Source organism: Neodiprion fabricii, chromosome 3 (genome assembly GCF_021155785.1).
Source record: "Neodiprion fabricii isolate iyNeoFabr1 chromosome 3, iyNeoFabr1.1, whole genome shotgun sequence".
Taxonomy (NCBI): Eukaryota; Metazoa; Arthropoda; class Insecta; order Hymenoptera; family Diprionidae; genus Neodiprion; species Neodiprion fabricii.
Genome location: NC_060241.1, coordinates 2,954,412 through 2,971,147, shown reverse-complemented (window position 1 = coordinate 2,971,147; position 16,736 = coordinate 2,954,412). Strand labels below are relative to the sequence as shown.

Below are 16,736 nucleotides of genomic sequence, written 5' to 3'. Positions count from 1 at the left end.
AAAATGGAAGGAAAAATGAAGAAAAAAAAATTTTTTAGGACAGAAGTTGTGAACAAAGAAACAAAAAAAAAAAAACCGAGAGACAGCGATTGAACAAACGACGTGACGACGATGAAGGATTCGCGTTAGCCGGATACGGCTTCGATCGGCGAGCTTGCACGATGTGCTTTTTTTCCCACACGTAAAAGAGAGACGCTGAAATCTGGGTCGTCGTTCCATCGCATCCCGGCGAAGGGGAGGTGGGGGGGGGATCGAGATACGTACGCTATCTAAAGATCAATTCTAGCAGCCTGCTGCTGGTGCTGCGACTGTCATTTAAACTCCACAAATGAACGAGCAGCCAGGCGTCGGCCGATATTGGAAAACCGAGCCAGATCAGATCAATCAATATACATATGTAGGAGGTCTATATTATGCTACGGGGGAAAATTTTAGCGCCATCCAACCCTCGGGGGTAAATCAGGCGCACCCGATAACAAATGACGTTTAATATAATATACCCGGCATTCCGCAAACCCGTTAATATTTATCTAACGAAACTTATCCGTGTGCAGATACAATGACGGACACTGTACAAAAGTCATTGAAAAAAAAAAAGTTCATAAAATTTTAACACGGATATAATCTGTAATCTTAACGCGAGTTACAAGCGATTGATAATTTCATCTCGTCTGACAGGAAACGCAATTTTTTTTGTTTGTTTCCAACGATTTTTCTCACAGTGTCTTGATAATTGTTAAAAAATAAAATCATTACGCAAATTTTATTATTTTCTTACGTTACGCAGATTTTATTGGTTAATTCGTTTATTTCGCTTTATTGTTTCTTATCACTTTCAGCGTAGCTAACCGACTGAATTTTAGTCTTACAGTTGGGTGAATTTTTTCGCTTCGTAATCTTCTCCCTCTCCCTTCTTCTCTCTTCTGTTTCCGCGTGTATCGTGTATACATTTTTTACCCCTCTGAACGTGAAAAGCGCAACTTCGTTTCAACTGCAGTAGTAACGGGAACAGCAGCAGCAGCAGAATTACCGGAAGTTGGTATCGCTGTGTGGGTGAAAAAATTTCAGTAGGTTTGTAAAAAAGGCGAAGCCTTCGTTTCAACTGTAAAATGACAAAAAAAAAGGGGGGGAGGGATGAGAGTAGGTATAATACCGAGTGTCGTAAAACCTAAAGAGGCGTGATTACAGTAGAAAAATACAGTTAACGAAGGCCGGTTGATGCTGCTGCTGCTGCTGCTGCTGCTGCTTCGATGTCGGAGGGGTGGTAGGAAAAATTGTCGTAAAAATTAACTGCAAGATCGCACGCCGCGAGTATACTTCTAGCCTGTATGGGGCATGTATAGGGATCGGTGGACACACAGCCATAACCGAACCTCGTTACCTCCGAAAGGATCCGTGTTATTGTTGGCTAGCTAACGTTACGGATATTGTTTGTAACTCGTGTTTTTCCTTCTTTTTCCTCCATCTCTGCATAACTGTTTCCGTAAGAATAAATATTGCCTTTACCGCGAAATCTTACAACGAGAAATTAATTTCATTGCACGCGTTGCCGATTGATACTCATTGTTTTAGCTAGAATTTCAATTTTTCGAATTTAAGAAACTCGACTCGAAAACTAATCATCTCGATGTGAAATTTACTGAAAAACGGGGAAATAAAATGAATTTTCTACCGACAAAAGTTGAACAAAAAATTTCTAACCAAGACTCGCGGGAAAGTTTTTCTATTTCAGTTCTGTCTTGCTTATTTATACGTGCATTTTTTTTTTTTTTTTTCCTTATCTTCTTCAAAAAGTTATCAAAAAACTTGACGAATTTTTCGTACGAAGTTGTGAAACAAATTCCACCGTTCTCTTTTATTAAACACAAGCGTACAGGAGAATCCATAAAATTTGCATACATGTTTTGCGTTTTTTTTTGTTTTTGTTTTTTTGCCTGCTCCTGATTTAATTTTCTCTTTCGCCCACTGCAATTTGATACCGTAGAACGAAACATACATGTGAGTATAATAAGAATTTCTAAAATCCGCATCCGGAGTATTTTTCTTGGTTTTTTTTTATTTTTTTTTTTTTTCTATAACCCCGGGTTTGAATTCCGTGTGAAAATCCGTGTCTGCGAGTCAGTGCAGGTGGACCCTGGACGGATAAAACGAAGAGAATGAAAACCTCAACTTCGTCATCGCGTTGCAAGCGCGTGAAAAGCGGCGAGAGGTTTACTTTACTTTATTTTAACAACTTTTTTTCGCGCGCGTGTGTGTTGTTTTTTCTTTTTTTTTTTTTCACCTCACATCTCTTCGTCTTCTTTATTCAGGTTACTTTTTTCTTCCCCATTTACCTCCTATGATTTCGTTTTTCTTTTCTCTACTATCTCATTTTTTTCCTCTTACCTTTGTGGCGAACTGCGAGGCGTGAATATAAATTTTCTAAACGTGGCCTCGGCTCGCATAGAGTAACTGACCTAGCTCGTCGTCTAGCCTTTAGAACGGCGGGCACCTGCAGCTTCAATACCGGGCAAAATTCCTCTTTCCAATCTTTTTCATACATATATATATATACATATATACACATATAACACATATATACATGTATGTGTAAATGCATTGTATGTAACGGAAAGTCGAGAGAAGATAAAATGAAAATTCAGTCGTCGCCCTTTTACGTCTTTCGTCTTTCATTTTGAACATCGTTGAAACAATGGAAATTTTTATTGCTACGCACGACGAATAATAATAAATATTACAATCGTGTTGTGAAAATCTATACCGACAATATTATATCTTATAGATTATGGAATAGATACCTATAATGTATGTATATATATATATCGTAGTCGCAAATCCTACGATTGAATTTTATCTGAGGTGCCTTCTTTGCCATCGCCTCACGTATTCTGAATTGGAATTATTGAACTATTGAACTCTATTATCCCGCCATCTATTTGCCTGGAAAAGATATTCTATTCCAATGGAATATTGACGTTCGGCCCTCCGCTTCCCCGACCCGATATCCACAATTGAACGGAATCTGATTCGAGCCGTTTTCATATAAAATAACTCGATGAACACGTCGTTCATTTTCATCTCGTACAATTCATACTGTAATCTGTGGTTTATTTTTATGTTTTTTTTTTTTATCTTTTTCTTTCAACTTTCAGGGTGTCGCGATTCTTTGTGTTCCATTCTGATCAATTTCCTCGAATGTTTTTATTTCACTGTCGGGAATATTGGGAATCAGAAGCGAGAAGTAAGGTGGGTAACTCTGGAATTAGGCTGTAGATTCCCTTTGATAGGCAGAAATCACTTTAAGTCGAGATGATAATCAATTCATGTGAACAGAACAGTTAATAGACAGATTGAACTTTGATACCGAGTATTCAAAATTTCAAAACCTTACTTTCGGACGGCTTGCTATGCATGTTAATTCGTAAAAAAAAAATTTCAAATCTCTCTAGAATTTATGAATAACAGATGATATCGATCGATCATCGTTTCAACGATTACAGTTCTGTAACGTATTCAAAAATATTCCGTACACACTTATTATCGGTAAAATAAATGCAACGTCGGATCTTTGACAAATTTGAGAATCGCGTGACGACGTTGAAAGTTTCCGAAGCAGGTATAACATCCAATACGCGGAATCGGAATAACAAATTATTGTTTTTTTTTTTTTTTCGAATAAAAGGAAAGACGTGAGTATAGAAAATTCGTCATTACCCTCTTTCTTTCTATTTGAAATGCAAAGAAATAATGTGCAGACTGGAAAGAATGAAAAAAAAAAAAAAAGAAACCAATAAACATTTGAAAGTATCATGCAAAACGAAAGGAGAAGAAGAAGTAGAAGAAGAGATAAGAAAAAAGGAAACACCGACAACGCGTGCAAAATTTCCGGATGATCGAAACCGGCAATATCTAGATATATATATATATATATATATATATATATATATATATATATATATATATATATATATATATATATATACATATATAACGTATTACTGGCGACGTATCGCGACGCGATATTGCTTATACACATCTTGGGAAATTGAGTTTACCCAGTTAAATCAGCCACCCTCCTGCTTCTCTTCTCCCTTTATTTCGCCGTCCTGTGCAGATGCTGTCATGCTAACCGGTCTGCGTATTGACAAAAGGCGGAGAGCGATAAGAAGAGGAAGAAGAAAGAAAAATTATAACCTCGTCTCACAATCAATTGATTCAATTTCCCCGTCGCGATGTCTCATTTTCCCTTTTTTTTACCCCCGCCCTTCCGTAGAATAAAAGCGTCGGAATTACTTCAACTGAATTATTCACTGCCGTATATATATAGAGAATTCCAAAATATATGGAAGATTCCGTACGAATCCGACAACATCTGATCTTCACCATTTTTTATTTTGTTACAAACTTTTTCTATGATACAATCGTCCAAACTCCGAAACGGTATCCTGAATTTTTTCAGAATTTTCCAAATCACTTTAAATAATCATAAGTAATTTGGTAGCTGTATGAAAAATTTGGAAAAAATTGCAGAAAAATTAAAAGAAAGTTACAAACTAGTGAAAAAATCAGACGCTGGTCGGGTTCGCATGGAATTCCTCACGTATACGTTTGAGGTTTGTTTCTCCGCAACATTTCGTTCTTTTTTTTCTCTCTGTGATTTCAATTTTCAAGAATAAAAATCTCAACAAGTTTACTTTTTTACATTTATTTAACGTACAATTCTGTGCGGTAACTCGATGCGACGATCCTTTAAGAGGGTTGAAGTTGGCGCTACTCGAGCGTAGAACTAGAAGGTATACGAAAAGAAAAAAGAAGGTTGGCAGCGGGGAAGGATGGTAAAATAAAAAGCAAAAGAGGAAGCACAACTTCGTACATACCCTTAACAAACAGCTATGAATACTCGAGTTAAAACCTGCTGCTCTTCGGTCTTTGAATAGTAGTTGGTACAACGTATGTTCTATATTTATACATACATACGTGTATACATATTTATAGATGCATATACATATATATATATATATATATATTATATACATAAGCCTGAAACGGTATTGCACCCTGACTGTCCCTGACTTTCTTAGACCTATGTGTACATAATACTCGGTATTTCTTTTCTCTTCCTCCCTTTTCCTTCCAAAACTTTCTGTCGAGCAGCGCGGCCAAACTTATACAAATACATGTATACATTTTCTATGTCGAAGAAACTTTACTTTGGACGGCAAAATGTACGACAGCTGTTGCGCAGTTCGATTAGCGCAGTACCTTAACGGGTTAGAAAAAAAATGTCCCGGTAGATCGAATAAAATTTTTCGTTTGATTTAACAATTTTTTAACGTATTATTCACCGAAAGAAAATGTGCAAATTACAAGTAAAAAATAAATTTTTGACACATGAAAATTCAAATTTTAATATTAAAAAAATTTGTGTCATATTTAGTGACAGAAATTTAACAAATTACAGAAATTTGGATATTATATTTAGTTACATTTATTCTAAATTGTTCTCGAACCGTTTGACTGTTGGCCATTGAAACGACGCTGATTGTTCTTAAAATTCCGCTCGTGTCTTTCTTCGATACTTTTTGCTCTATGAAAGGACGGAGAAAATTTTGAAGATGAAACGACGAGGCTAAGTTTTGATAAATCAATGCTCCTTGATTTTCAGGTACGATCTTATGGTCGGAGTGGTGAAATCGGAAGCGTACTTTTATCTTACGGCCGAAAACGCGCAGTATGGAATCGAGGCTGACCGAAGGACTGAGATACTGAGAGAATTCGTTCGCAATACTTACACTTATCATCAGCCAGAGATATTGGCCACTATTATAAACGAGTACACGGACTGGGAGAGGCCGGTTCAACATCCTGTAAATATCAGGTGAGAGGAAAGATTTCGTGGTACGAGAAGTGAGTGACGTTGAACAGAAATTAAGTGAAACATGGAAATTTTTACAACATCGGTGATTAAGGTTCGGTAAAAATTTTAACAAAAAGAAAACAGTCGGAAAGAGATTATTAGAATAGATTATTTGAGCAGCCGAATCAATCTCTGAGTTGGTTTGGAAAATGGATAATTTGAGAGAATTCGAATTACATAAAGCATCTTTAATCAATGCCAAATTCCTGCGGTTCGTCCGATTTCGGTAAATAATAAATCGTTTTGTGTTTAGAAATAATTCGACATACCATGAATATATATATATATATTTTTTTTTTTGATAAACGAAGCATTCAGATTTCCCCATTATATGACGGGTATAGATTTCACCAAACTTGATTTTTTCGGTAAATTGAAGTTCGCGGAAAAAATTTAATCGTTGTAATATTTACGTGATCCGCAATTAAAATGAAACTGAATCGAAGTAATAACGAAAATTCTATTTCGGGTACAGTTTTTTTAATCACAATTTTTGAAGAAAACAGCGAAACAGTATTTTGAATTGATTGTTTCTTTTCGAGTCAATTTTCAACTCTTTAACGGAATTCAACTTCGTCAATCTCAGAGCCAGATTTGTTTATTCGTTATTTGAAAATGCTTTCGTTCGTTACACTTTGTTTCTGATTCTCTATATATTGTTTGAAACAGGTTTTACGCGTTTTAACCTCATTTATCGGACACGTTTTCGTGTCAGCTGTGAAAACTCTCTCGACGAAATCCTCACCCTTTTTCGAACGTTTGATATGAGGTAGGCATACTGGTAGGCCGGTAATCATCCCACCGAATATCCATTTGTAATACTTGACGCGTGTGACATGTTCCTGACTGTTGACTTTGTTACTTTCAGTTCAAACATCGATCCTCGCGTGTATTTCGTTGCTTTGTAAACGAGGCTTTGAATTCCCCTCGAATTTTTTGTTCGGATTTCGGTTTTGAATCGTTTGTTTGTTTATTTATTTATTTTTTTTTTTCTTGATTTTATTTTTTATTGTTTCTCACATTCGAAAAGGTTGAACTCGTTTCCTCAAAGATTTTATAAAATCAACGATATTTGAAAATATTAAACTGTCAATATCAAACAAATTCGTTGTTCAATATTCTAGCATTTTTCCAATCCTCGCAGCATTTCAAAATAATTTAGTCTATATTTTTCACAAACTTTGCAATATTTAAAAAAAAAAAACTTTTGTCAATTCTACTCACAATTGAAGAATTAAAAAATTCAAACGACGTGATCAAATTTTCAAATATTATCAACGTAATTTCGAATATTTCACGATCTTTCGAAACATATCACATAATTTGTGAACACCTTATTTCGAGATTTCAGAATAGTTTGGAAAATTTTTACAGGCGAGGAAAAAAAAAAAAAAAAAAATACCGTCCGATTTGCAACGAGCGAGAAAAAATTTGAGAAACAATAACGTAACCCTTGCCCGAAAATCGAAAAAAACAAAAGAAAAAGAAAAAAACAGCAGGGAGAACCGTAGTTAAATACGTGCAAAGCTTTTCGGGGCGAACAAATTTTCTTCGCTCGATTTCTCACTCGATTAACCGTCCAGCGGCAATGATGACATAGTCAAGCGAAATTCGGAGCGAACAATCAACGAGCTTGTGCCATTTATTTACATCCTTGACGCACATAATTGCAGAGACGAGACCGTTGAAGCCTTGGGAGATGCAAATACCGTCGCTCCAGCAACGCGGACTGCGGATCTTCACAGTCAAACGCACCGGAATTCCTACCTCTACGTATTCGACTATCAAACAAAGTTCGGCGATTATCCCCAAGTGAGTAGAACACCTGATGTTACTTAATTTCGAGTAGTTCCTCGGATAAATGAAGTGAAGTTATTCGAAAATCTTATAAACGAAATATTAGGAATTTGACTCGAGCTTTCGCCTGATATCGACGTATTGGGGTTTAAAAATCATTCGAATTTTATTCTCCGACGATAATCTCGAGAATTGATCAACAAATTTTTGTGAATATCGTCGCATTCCGTGCGGTTAGTCCTAGCTTAGAACGAGTTAAATTTTAAGCGAAATTGGACGGGCTGCTCCTGAGTTATTTTTAATTCGAAAATCGGTTGAACTTAGAAACTCACCAACTTTTTAGAGAAATTGTTGAAGCGATTTCCGAGTTTTCCACGAGCAAAACGGTATAATCGTAGGACCAAAAATTCTTACTTCTGACATTCGCAATGCTCTTACACTGAGGAAAATTTGATTCGTTATAGTAACTAGAAAAATTGAGTAAAACAGGTATCGTTGAAAGAACTGTTCGAATATTGTTGTAATTACGAAAAACGAGGTACGCGTAACCATTTTGCGCTATCGTCGATCCTTTTTTGGTAATCGCAACGCAAAATCAGTTTGTTCGGTTTACTCTACTTTTTTAGTTAAACAAGGCTTTAACGTCAATTCATTCTTGCAAAAGCGTTCAATTTTCGCAAAAGTTGCAAGAAAATATAGCAACAGCGATCGTAACGAGAAAGAATAGCAACGGATAACAGACTTTCTGGTAAAAGCTAGAAAACTGATTTTCATTTTGTACCTAGAACTATATTTTATCGATTGTGGTAAAAAATGAAAATAGTTAAGGGCTGAACGGTAAACGAAACTAAAAATTTCTCTCGGTGTATATTTATGCGTGATTTTCAGTTACATAATTTCTCTTCAATTTTACCCGACGTACGTACGTAACACGAGTGCGAACGATTTAACTGCATTCACGTGTTGTACACATACACGTATAGATATATAGATATAATATTAGGACGTATAAATAATCTCGACGGTTTACCGGAGGAAACGAAATGTGATAATTACCCCGTCGGCGAGTAAAACTAATATCATAAATCGTCAGCTAGTTAGAATTTCACCGTTTCCTGCTTTTCCCCTCGGGCTTTTCCTCTTCGTTTCTCATTTTTCTTTTCTCTTTTTTCTTTTATTCTTTTTCTTCCTCATCCTTTTTTAACCTTTAATTTTTTATTTTATTTTTTTTTTGTTTTATTTGTTTTTTTTTTCCCTTCATATTTCCGCTCATCCGTGACGCCGCCGAGCCGCCCTGCTATTTCCCGCCTAATTTCCGAGCATCCGGAACATCCTCCCCCCCCCCCCCCCCCTCCCCACCGACTTCCCCGATTGCGTTGGGGGCTGCAGCAATATGCCTGATATATAGCTCTGATACTTATTCCCTATCTGATCCCGCCGCGGAAACTATATCAGAAGTTATACTACCGCAGTTCTGATTTCCAACTCTGTTCACGGCACGTATGTCTATGTATAATATGTATATATATATATTATACACATATTACTCGGTATAAATTATATCCATCTCCTCTTGTTATACTTACCGTGCACGCTTGGTAGCCATGCAGAACCTGCAGCGATACTTCAGAGGCTTGTTTATCGGGTTTTAAAGTTTGTGTTTAACCGCGTTTAAAACCCACGAAGACGAATCGTTTACTCACACAACGAGCTTGCAGCGGATGAGACAGATAAATCGTCCGTATAATTTTAGTGTAAAAAATTATTCTCATTTGTTTCGTACGAGAATTCCTCGACTCTGGGTATTTTTGTTATTTCTTTTTTTTTTTTCCTCTTCTTTGTGTCCTTTTGTTCAGCCGCTAATCTATACGAGTAGAACAGCAAAGCCGGTTCTGAACACAAATAGTTGTGGCGACGTTTTACCGACACTTAGCCGAGACGCAAACCTTTTTCTAGAAATATCTGAAAGAATATCCTAGAAAAAGGTTGGTGTCTCGGCTAAGTGTCGGTAAAATGTCGGTATAGAAATTGTGCGACTAGAATCGGTTCTGTTGCTATTCTGTTTCTACGGTATAAAATTGTATCCGTTTCTAGTCCTTTTACTCGTAACTAGCTACTATTAGTGCAAAAAAAAAAAGAGAAGAAGACTTTACGGAAAATTAGAGAGAGAAAAGGAAGTCAGAAGAAGCTTCCGAAGCGAGATCGTAGAGGGAAAGAGAGGAAAAATATACCTTGACTTAACTGACGTGTGTCGGTATCCAATTACGAAGACGTTCAGCTTCCGGGACTTCTTATTTTCTTCCTCGGTCCTTCGTTTCATTTCTCCCTACAATTTTTCCCATAATTTTCCACGTTATCGGATATTTTATGCATGTGTACAATAAGTATATAAATGACAAGGAAATCGCGCAGACATCATTAAGCTTGAATAAATATGCATGTTACAACGTGCCTTAAAATCTCGAACGAGTTGTTCAAAGTCAGTAAATTAACTGCACGCGTTATAGACGCGAAATCGCCTCAGGGAATCGCTGTTGCGGATCTTCCTGAAGGAAATTTTGCTCCAGGTCACGTCAATCAGTGAAAATTAATTACGAACCGATTAATTAATCCCCTTATTGCCCGTGAATTCAATGGTCGAGTTTACAGACTGAATGCATTGCTCGCACTGACTCGACTAATTTGTTACCTAATTTCTATTCTCTGATACCAATTTTCTATACGCGCATTTAGTCGAAATACTATGTTAAAAATCGGCGACTATTTTTTTACAGTGTAAAACGATATTTCACATTTTAATGAAAAAGAACAGCTCATTTCTTTTTTCGTCTGAGAAACAATTGTACGGAGGGAAAATTTTTACCCTATCGGTTAAACGATTTGGCTCGACGAGGAAAGAGGCATGAAAAAAAAAAACAAAAAAAAAAAGAAAATGAAATACGCAACCGCGGTAAGATACGAAAAACAATACAAAAAAATTGCAACCTTAACAGGAGAAGGGCAAAAAAATTTATTCCGACTGTAAAACTCGTTGACGTTAATTTATGTCATGGTTATAATATAGATGTATATGTATATGTACGTATATTTATGCATTTGTATGTATGTGTGCAAGTACTGTTATTATTATCACGTCGGGCAGTGAGTACGGTTTTTTTTTTCTCTCTTTCTTTTTCTCGGAGATTATTCTTCCCGCCTACATGACGGTGAAAGAAAAAAAAAATGGAAAAGGGGAGAAATACACGGTTTACTTTAAACGACGATATTCACGGATTTCGTGCCACCTTTGCGTTGATATATTTTATGAAGGAATAATTATTCACCATTATTCTAGACTTTGAACATTTAACCATTGGTTAGAATTCAAATGAAAACGAAAATCGACGATCTTGACCGAGAAAAAATATGATTAATAATGAACATTGTTGAATAATGAAATTTTTCTCTGGTAAATAATTGTCGAATAGATGTTATAAAATTTCATGCTCATCGTCCGGTTTGAATTTAATTTCCAGAATATTCGATAAAATTTTCAAAAAATAAAACAAGCCGGAACATTTCTTCGTTTTTCGACCGGACTTTTTTAATTTGCAAGCAACGGGTAAGAATTGGAACATCTTACAAATCTCTTCTCACAAAAGAGGATGAAAAAAAGAAAAACGCTACAAAGTTTGCTCGATTATAGTTTCGCAAGTCAAAATCTTCAAGTATTTTTCACAGATCGGATTAAAAAGTTTTATGTACTTCGGACAGATGTTTGAGACAAAAGTCGTCGTGAAAAAAGCCAATTTATTTCTTGACAAGGAAAGAAAAAAAGAAAATTTTTCGTTTCAAACTCAGAGAAACGAGAAGTTTCGTTAACCTAAATGTGACTCGAATAAAAATGAGAAATATGTCAACGGTCAAGATCCGTCGGCATAAAATTCATGCCTCTTATCGAAACGGTCGAGTAAAGTGCAGCGCGATTTATCTATTTTCGGAAGAAAAGCATTAAAGTAGCCCGGCTTCGTTTTGCGGAGATAAATGAACAATTGCGTCGCATCGTGATCGTTGGCGTCACATACCTTGCAAATATATTCTCTCTATTTTAGCGGCCCTGTAACGCGTCTAGGATTCTGCATAAGGATGCGCCGTAGCGTTGCAGGCATCAAAACCGGTTGATAGCGCCAGGAGAAGCTTTATTCCATGTCGTAAAATACGTCGTATATCGTCCATATATATGCGTCTTTTTCTCCCTCTCGTGACTCCTCGAGATATTATTTTCAGACGTCTCTTGTACTGTTATTTTCGCATTTTTTACTACCGTCTTCACGGGGTGGGGTTCAAGTTACGAATTTTAAATGTTTCGAAAGCACCTAATTCCCTATTATTTGCTGGCGAGACTCGAAGTAAAGAAATTCAAATCTTACGAAACGACAAAGTTTCGAATGATCGGAAAACCGACGCGACAAAGTTACGATGGAGCAAAATTCCGAAAAATAAAGTTTCGACGGAGTAAAATTTCAAAAATTGAAATATACTCGCACAGCGTAGTTTACTCGACAAGAGGGTGTAAGTTATTTGAAAAACCGAAAATCAAAGTAACTACGATTCCAAACGTAAATGTATCGAGAATCCGAAACAAAGAATGATCGGAGTGGTGAAATTTCACCGAACCGTAAATTCGCAGAACTGAAAATCTTCGATCATTCATCAAATTTTCTCATTTTCGCACTTTCGGAACTTTGACTTGTCCGAATTTTACCCTTTCGGAATTTCGACGCCGTCCCGTCTACGCGAATTGGAAAAATCTCGGAGAGGAGGCGTCGAGAATTGAGAAAAAGAGAAGTCATCCTTCTCGCGAAAAATTATTGCCAAAATTCATTCTCGGTCCAATATTGAACCCGCAGAATTTATCGCCAATCTACATTTTCGCTATCACACAATTTACCAATGTATCGTACCCACGGGATTTCCTTTCGCACCCTTTTTTCCTTTACAGAAGCCAATTTGTTTTCATGTACCTGCGTTTTTCCATGTTTCAATATCCATTTTCTCCGTTCGTTTTTTCCTTCCGTATCAATTAATTTGGCTAAAGATATTCACATGTCCCTTTTCATTGTGCATGAGGCTCGAAGGGTTGAACGAAATCACAAGAAAATTTATCCGTTACGCAAAATTCGCCCAAATTATAATCCTCGTAGTATTTTTAGTACTGGTTACCGGAAAACGCGACTTTTGGAGCGCGGTAAATTCAAAGATCGTTGAAAAAAAAAAAAAAATTCAAGAACCGTGTAAAACACCGCGATCTACGTATTTTCTCAGCAATCTACGGCGGTTCGAAATATTCAGGCAATTTTTCCCTCGTCGATATCAGGCAACGAAGTGAAATGTGAGAATTACGGGGTGCCTGGCTCAGCATTTTTACCCCGTGACAGTCTGGCGCTTTGAACAGTGCGTCTTAAACGCGATCGAGAGAAGAAGGCCCGGATGCTTGACCGATGGATATTGAGACTGCGGGGCTGATATATTCGCAGGACCCTCGCAATCTCACCTTCGCATCTTCGCATCCCTCGTTCCGGGGGTTGAAATGGTCGAGGCTCGACGCGAATCGCGCGTATTTACAGCGAATATGCAAAGATCGGGGACGCGGCGGAAACTCGTTATATTGTAAGTAAACTCCGCTTTCGGAATATCCCCGAGACTATTTCGCGAGGGTGAAAAATATACCGAAGGGGATGGAGGGGGATCATCCGTTTGATATGAACCTGAGAGGGAATTTTCGAGGATTCGTACAACGACCACCCTTAAAGACGGACAATCAAAGCCCACGATATTGAGCTTCGGGTTTCTCTACCTTGTACCTCGTACCTCCTACCTTTTCGACAATATTATCGGCGAAATCTGAGGTCAAAGAATTAAAGGAACCGGTTATCAAGCTAAAGGAAGTGTAATTCGATGTTGGGAAAAAGAAATTTTTGCGTAATGATATGTGGTTTGTATTATGTAGTCCTGGGCTATATATTATTCATTATTTATCGGGAATGAAAAATATTTTTCCATAGTTACAAAATGGATGATAAAGAGTTTATCAACTTTGTCAAAGAAAATTTGTAGTTTATTTTTTATAACGCCCCTTCTTACTGTATTTTTTATAACTACTGCAGTGATTGGATTTCGATGCTACGATAAAGCAATGTTGAGACTAAATTTATTTGAAAAAGATTTTTAAAACTTGAAAACAAGATTGAAATATGTTTACAATGAACGCAAAATTTAATGTACTAAATAGTTACCTGTAACACGTTTTGCAACAAAAAATTTCTAGTCACTGTACGGTGAGAAATAAAACGAAACTTGTCACAGTGTGAAGTAGAGACTCTGCGAATTGCTTGAATGAAAATAAATACTCTTTTACCAATGTAGAATTAATAGATTTTTACACATAATACGAACCTTGAATAAAATGAATCGATTTCACTGATCTTGTAGCGTTTACCGGAAAAAAAACAAACGTTCCAATTTATCAAATCCCCATAAATTCGACTGTATCGAGTCCTTGGAAATTGATTTTCTGCCGGAGGCTCGATGAAAAAACGAAATTGCGGTACACGGTCGGCGGTGAAAAAACGAGGGAAGCTTTTTTCCCGGATTATATACACAAAGCTCGTCACGTTTAGTATTTTGTCACTCTCTACGTTATTATCGGTGATCCCTAAAGGGGGATGTTAATGCGTATGAATACCTGTCGTTTTTTTGTTTCGTTTCATTTGTTGCCGTATTTTTCGGATTTCGCTTTCATTTTTTCCACCCTGCCAGGGTTTTGCGGCGGCACTCGTTATATCCGAGACACCCGATTCCCCTCAGGGATAAACTCCCGAGGGATCGAGCGGGGTTAAAAATTTTTCTAAACACACGTCACTCAAGCGAAATACAACCGTGACGCGTGTCTCGTAACCAACACAGCTGTTCGTGAACCTCGCGGCTTACGGAATGAGATTCAGCGACGAATAAGGGATGGTTATTTGTTGGAGAGTAATTTTTGAAAAATTTCGTTTCGAAATCGATAACCGTTTCAGCAATTTCATTTTTTTCACCCCAGATATTTCCGATCTTCGAAAAAAATATAACACGGACCATTTAAAAAATGTTCATTTTCGCTTTCCGCTTTCTTTTTTCATCCGTCGTTACGTTCTTCGGTTCTTCGCTGTGAAAAAAGATAAAGAAAGAAAAAAAAAAAGAGAGAAAGAAAAAAAATGAGTCCAATTTTATTTCACTTCTGCCGAGTTGATGGCGGACTCCGAGAGGAAAAAATACGCTACCATGCGGCGTGAAATGTTAGCAGAGAAATGATTTATTGAATGAGCCAAATACACACTCTTCTGTATAATGTATTAAACATGTCCGCGGCGCCCTGAAATAAATATCATGATGGCCAGCCCTTGGGTCCATAATGGAAGGCATGGAATAATAAATACCTACCTTCCGTCGACCACGGCTCGAAAGGGTCGAAAACCACCTTATACCAAAACCCGCGTTCGCCTTCTTTTCATCGACGCGTCGTCACGCCGGGCCGGGAAAACACGCCTACTCAATTTTTCAAATTTATTCATCCGCTTGTGGATGTAATGTAAAAATCCCGCTCTGATTACGAGAAAGAAAGGGAAAATAAAACGAGTGACATGTTACTTATACATATATATATGTATATATGTATTGGACTGTATAAAAAAATTCGACTGTATGTTTTTTTTTTTTTTTCAATATTTTGAAAATTTTGGCATGAAAAAAAGTGGTTCAAGCTTTGGAATCTTATGACTCGTCAACGCATTAGTGTACCGATAAGACCGGAACGTATTTTTGTAGGGAATTGAACGATCTACAAAAAAGGAATGTTTTCATTTTATGACTAATCTACTCTTTCGAAATTTATTTAAGGTCAAAGGTGAACAATCGACCTTGATATTAATTACTGAAACTTGGACAGCATCTTTATTTCGTCATTTCAATCGATATCTTGCGCTTGAATTTGCTAAAAAAAATCTAATAAAATAATAAAAAGTCTGATATATATATAATAAGGTTTAAATATTTTCAGAATCTTAGAGAATTAAATAAATTCATTTTACCTTTACTTTTTATATTCCCGTTCTCAAATTCCTGTTTTTCTTTTCTTGTAATTCGGATGAGAGGGAGTCTTGATTTTTATCACTGTGATCAAAAAACTGCTTCTTATATCTCGTTCGCAATGACAAAAAAAAAAAAAACAAAGAAATAAAAACTGTAATTCGAGAAGCGAAATGTAATAAGTGAAGAGTGAAATGATTTATTTGATTCTCTTAAGATATTGAAAATATTTAAATCTTATTCGAATTGTGAATCATCTGGGTATAAGAAAATATTCATCTCGATATTCGAACGAGACTAAATTGCGAAATACTTGTGTTGAAAATATTCTACGTGAAGGTGATTTCTGCACATTTATGAAATATATAGGAAACGAAGATGGAAAAATTTAGTAGAAGGAAATAACAAATTAACAAATACAAAAATACCTTGGATAAGTTACGCGCTTCACAATTCCGAGTCTACGGAACATTCGTATGAGATATCCTCAAGTAGGTGTAAAGTAACGTGTAAATTTAGGCATGCAGCTCGAATCCCGGACTTCGCGGAGCATTTCTATTTAAATGGAAAAGTTCGAACCGCACGGCAAAGTTTCCGCCTCGGCAGGTTGCACGTTGCATAAGCCACGGGGCTACACGCAGTGTGTATAAGCAGGTGGTAGTGGATGGGTTTGAGGTCGTTCGGGGATTTGTAAAGTGCAGGAAATAGGTTGCAGTCGCATCTGCATATAAATCGCATTAAAAGAAAAAAACAAAAAAAATCCCTTTATCAAAATGGATGACGGTACGTGTTCTTTTAGTTTTTTTCGTTGGGCCGAAATTTTTTTGACATTTTTTTATTTTGTTTCTCTTCGGTTATCAATTTATTTCCGTTACTCTTCTTTATTCATTTGTTTATGTATTTTTTTTTTTTTTGG

General features: G+C 36.6%; 1 protein-coding gene across 2 annotated transcripts in view; it reads left to right on the top strand.

Annotated features, from left to right (window-relative positions):
* Nucleotides 1–16,736, top strand: part of LOC124177838 (neuroligin-4, Y-linked) — a 219,233-nt gene that overhangs the window by 192,970 nt on the left and 9,527 nt on the right. For both annotated transcript variants that reach the window (XM_046560703.1, XM_046560701.1), the window contains 2 exons: nt 5,666–5,878; nt 7,591–7,729. In XM_046560703.1, the coding sequence (XP_046416659.1) occupies nt 5,666–5,878; nt 7,591–7,729 (352 nt within the window). The remainder of the gene's footprint in view (nt 1–5,665; nt 5,879–7,590; nt 7,730–16,736) is intronic.